The sequence below is a fragment of the Phaseolus vulgaris genome, chromosome 2 (genome assembly GCF_000499845.2).
Source record: "Phaseolus vulgaris cultivar G19833 chromosome 2, P. vulgaris v2.0, whole genome shotgun sequence".
NCBI lineage: Eukaryota > Viridiplantae > Streptophyta > Magnoliopsida > Fabales > Fabaceae > Phaseolus > Phaseolus vulgaris.
Window position 1 is genome coordinate 27,177,695 of NC_023758.2, and position 4,974 is coordinate 27,182,668.

General features: G+C 34.3%; 1 protein-coding gene across 1 annotated transcript; it reads right to left on the reverse strand.

The window, feature by feature from the left end:
* Positions 1 to 1,570: 1,570 nt before the first annotated feature.
* On the reverse strand, positions 1,571 to 3,096 carry LOC137809672 (uncharacterized). Its single transcript, XM_068610772.1, has 5 exons — positions 2,532 to 3,096; positions 2,318 to 2,446; positions 2,130 to 2,232; positions 1,960 to 2,050; positions 1,571 to 1,876 (listed from the first exon to the last, which is right to left on the reverse strand). The coding sequence occupies exons 1-4, from the start codon at positions 2,628 to 2,630 to the stop codon at positions 2,025 to 2,027; spliced, it is 357 nt and encodes a 118-aa protein (XP_068466873.1). The 5' UTR covers positions 2,631 to 3,096; the 3' UTR covers positions 1,571 to 1,876; positions 1,960 to 2,024.
* Positions 3,097 to 4,974: the final 1,878 nt, after the last annotated feature.

The window sequence follows — 4,974 nt, forward strand, 5'->3', positions numbered from 1 at the left end:
ATTGTTCAAACATGTGCTTATAAATTATAAATACAATTTTGTATCCTCAATTATACAATAATAGTCTTCATTGTGCATGTAGCCATGTTTGTAAGATGTGGAAGTTTAAACCATCCTTGAACGTCAGATTCTATCTTCCTCTATCTTATTCAATAACTCCAATTGCTTTGCATCTGAATATATTTTGGATATTGAAATGTGAATTAGAATATTGGATATAAGACATTGTTTTTTAAGTATAGACAATTTTTGAAATTGTACCTAAAGTCGGTGGATCGCGTATTACTGGATGAGAACAACGAACTTCCTCATCAGATGGTGGACATTTGTCAAATTTGAAAACCTATAGGCATGAATCAGATGGTGTACATATGTTAAATTTTAAAACCTATAGCATGAATATTGTAACAAAAGGCACAATTCTTTGTATTATAATTATAATGAAAGCCACATACCTTAACAATGTTGTTTACAGTTATATTAAGATAGAAAGCCATTTTAGCTTGTACGAAATTTTTTGGATTGAGCGAAAACAGGGCAGTGCTGAAGGGGTCCATTTTAGCTTGCACGAAAATAATTTGGATTGATCGAAAATAGGGCAGTGCTGAAGGGGTCCATTTTAGCTTGCACGAAATTTTTTGGATTGAGCGAAAACGGGGCAGTTCTAAAGGGGTCCATTTTAGCTTGCGCGAAAATAATTTGGATTGAGCGAAAATAGGACAGTGGTGAAGGGGATCATTTTAGCTTGCACGAAATTTTTTGGATTGAGCGAAAATAGTCCAGTGCTGAAGGGGTCCATATTAGCTTACACAAAATATTTTGGATTGAGCGAAAATAGGCCAATGCTGAAGGGGTCCATTTTAGCTTGCACGAAAATAATTTGGATTGATCTAAAATAGGGCAGTGCTAAAGGGGTCCATTTTAGCTTGCACGAAAATTTTTGGTTTGAGCAAAAATAGTCCAGTGCTAAAGGAGTCCATTTTAGCTTGCGCGAAAATAATTTGGATTGAGCGAAAATAGGACAGTGCTAAAGGGGTCCATTTTAGCTTGCACGAAATTTTTTGGATTGAGCGAAAATAGTCCAGTGCTGAAGGGGTCCATTTTAGCTTACACGAAATTTTTTGGATTGAGCGAAAATAGGCCAGTGCTGAAGGGGGGTCCATTTGAGCTTGCACGAAATTTTTTGGATTGGAATGTTGATTAGGCATAGTATCATGAAATTTTGTCTTCCTCGCTTTGATCGTAGTTGTTTATGTTTTACCCAAAGACTTGGTAAAAAAGTTGCCAAATTTTGAACTTTAACTTATTATTGTTAACTTTCAACTTATTTTAGTGTAGCAAAATGGACAAATGTAAATATTTATAACTTTTTTTTGACTGAGTCCAACGAACTAAGAACGAAGTCATATTTAACCACGAACGACCGTTAAATTAACCTTCCACTGTATGTGGCACCTGCTAATGGATCCTTTGGGTTTGAATACGAATAAAATCATTTCTGGAAAAACTTGTCATCATAATTACAAATGATGAAACTAATTTTAAGTGTAATTAGAAGGTTTTTTGCATCATATGGTACAACAATATTCGTCTTCAATTCTTAGCATTAAAAAGTTCGCACATTGTTCAACTCAATGGAAGTGTATGTAATCCATTATGTTTCTACAATTATGAATGCTCCTAGGATACACTAAAACATGTAATGAATAGCTACACAATTGCAGAACATGCAGATTCACATGCAACACACTCTCAACCACCATCATTCTGAAGTTCCACGAAAGTTGAACTCCCTCAACAAATTTTCTCGTTCTGCATTACGTGCATCAAGGACCCAATTACAAACCATTTCCTCATGGAATGCTTGAAGCTCGTCCTGAAATTAATTTTGAAAATCAATTTCAGTGTATAATAAAACTTATAACTTGTACTCTACTAGTGAAGGGAACAAATACGTACGCTGTTGTATTCAGGCATCGTCTTCCCGCCATAGTCAACCATACCATTCCACAACTCAATATATTTCAAAACCAATACTCCACAATCATAACTACATACAGGAAAGCACATAAAAATATTTACATATGAATATGCATAAAAATAACAAAAGTTTTCATTTAAATACTAACCCGTTTGGCTGTATAGGAAGTTTTTGTTTGAGTACTTTGATGGGGGACTATTCACTCCACCGAACTTGTCAAGAATTTTGTACACATGGTCAACTTGCACAGCCTGCACCGTACAATACAAGAAATCAGAAATCAAATACCAAATTCATTGCTTCATTCTTTACTAAACATCATCTTTTACTCTTTACCATGGCTTTATCAATTTTGTTGCGTTTTCCCCTTCTATGGCCGAGAGGGTCCAAGACATGCAATTCCCTACTATGAAAATTAAACGCGTAGATCCACCAATGATCATTGTGCACCGTTGGGATGAATACCTAAAAGTGAATAATATAACTTAATTAAACACATAAAAAATTATGTCCCAAAATCATTATAGAAAATTACATAATACAAACTTACAAAATCGCAATATGATAGTGATTCAAATGGAATCAAATCTTTTGCAAACGAACAATAATCCTTCGTGTCCCACTCTTTCTTTTCTAAAGTTGTTTTCATTTCTTCAATAACACGATCCTTTATGCAACAAAAAATGTAGTGCTATTAATAGAAAGTATACATATGAAAACAAAAACTTAAATTCCACAATCCACTCACAGCAAAAAAAGGGTTAAAGGAAAAACGTTGGACCCTTCCATTCTTTTGAAGTTGATCAACCATGAACAAACCCGTTGCAAAGAACATCACCTAAAAACAGATTCCCACGAATTAAGTTTTCATTGGGTGTGTACAAGAAGTCTAATGCGGGTCACCACATGTTCCTACTTGGGTCACCACATACTGCAATCCTCTAAGTTGAGTAAATTTCTTATCACTGGACACTGCCCTACACTCATGGACTCTCAAAACCTGATATAACACACTTTCTGCCCACATCATGCCCAACTCAACCAACACTAACACGCTCTTCACATTTACGTAATAAGTTTGCACAGGGACTGTGCAAGAACTATAATGTGGTCACCGCATATTTCTACTAAGGTCACCACATACAACAATGCCCTAAGTTGAGTGAATTTGTGATCACTGGACACCGTCTTACACTCATGGACTCTAAAATCTGATCTAACGCATTTTCTGCCGACATCATGCCCACCAAAACCAACACCAACACGCACTTCACATTTATCTTATGGAAAATTGGTAACTCAATAATCTGATTTTGTTAAGTTAATTATATAGAAAATTTTCATATAGATACTATTCTTTATATGGCATCAATTGTATCAGGTATCTCTCGTATATCTACTTTTTTGTTGTTGTGTAATATCAAGTGAATTCATGTGAAAAAATGGAAGTTTTGAATTCTATAGAAAGCTTATGATCTGCTGGGTAGTATTACATTAGTACTCTGATAATTTCAAATTCAATGTCGTGTATTATAAAGATTTTTATTAATAACAGCAGAAGCAGCAACATAAAAACCATAAACAGATGAGAAGAAAATGGGAAGAGCAGAACAATTTTTCTTTTTTCCGCAATAATATCGTATACATAGTCACATTTTTCATTCATATCAAAGTGAAATTACTATCGCTGTCTTACAAATTACAATACACAGTCTCAAGAAGCTCATTCTCCATTTACGCTGTATGTTATTTTGGATGTATAAGTTGATATTTGCATTTTCTTTTATTAATTGAAGAATGAAGAACCTCATTTCTGAATTTTTTTCTGTGTCTCGTATGACTCGCAAATTTCATTTTTCAAAATCAATTTTTATACATGTTAAATAAACAATTCAAAATAAAATTTTGTACATGTTAAGCAAACAATCACAAATCTCTCTTACCACTTACACTTTCAAAACAATTCAGTAAACAAGATTTGATCCTTAACAAATTCAAAACCAAATTTTATACCAATTTGAGGCACATAGAACACTATATAGCAGATAAAAATTTGAGGCACATAGAACACTATATAGTAGATAAAAATTTGAAATCACTTTGGAAAGTACCATCAGTGACTAGATAGAGAACAAAAGCACAGAAACATTAAAAGAATGATGCATACCTGAGTATTGATCGATTAAAAAAAAATATATATCTATTTTCTAAAGACTACTAATCCATTAAATACTAAAATAATCTATTATAAGTGTGAGATTTAGTTTTTATTTGTTATTTAGAAACTCTATAAATATAGCACTTCGCTTAATGTTTTTATATAGATTTTAAGAGGATTGACATATGATTTTGAAGCAATATAATATGAATTTTTAAAAGAGTTTCTTCTGCTCATTTCGAGTCATCAAGATTTAAAAACAAAATAAAGATTTAAAAAATGATTTATAAGAAAATACTTATAATTTATTGGATTGTCTAAAAAAAAACTAGGGGTTGGCATGGATTGGATTTTCCAAAATCCAATCTAGATCCAATCCAAATAAATGGATTGGATTTAAAATCTATATCCACTTTAACTAAACCAAATATATTTGGATTTTTTTTAAATCCATTTAAAGTGGATTGAATCTAGATTAAATCCACTTTGTTAAATCCATTTTGTCAATTACATTCAATCCATTTTGATATGGACATACACTAACTTGGCTTGAACTGGACGCACACCAAAATCGACTCGGGCCTGGATGACTCGACATCAGCTCGGGCCCGGACGACTCGACATCGGCCCAGGCCCGGATGACTCGACATCGAACGGGCCCTCTCAGCTCGACATCGGCCTGAGCCCAGACGACAAGACATCAAGCCCGGGACCGGACAACTCGACATCGGCCCGAGCCCAGACGACAAGACATTAGGCCTGGGACCGAACAACTCGACATCAGCCTGGGCCCGTACGATTCAACATCGATACGGGCCCGTACGACTTAACATCG

Coding starts and splice junctions, on each gene's coding strand:
- LOC137809672 (XM_068610772.1), bottom strand. CDS start 2,630: ATGAAAACAACTTTAGAAAAGAAAGAGTGGGACACGAAGGATTATTGT. Junction 2,447..2,531: donor CACTATCATATTGCGATTTT/GTAAGTTTGTAT, acceptor ATTCACTTTTAG/GTATTCATCCCAACGGTGCA. Junction 2,051..2,129: donor CTTCCTATACAGCCAAACGG/GTTAGTATTTAA, acceptor TCCTGTATGTAG/TTATGATTGTGGAGTATTGG.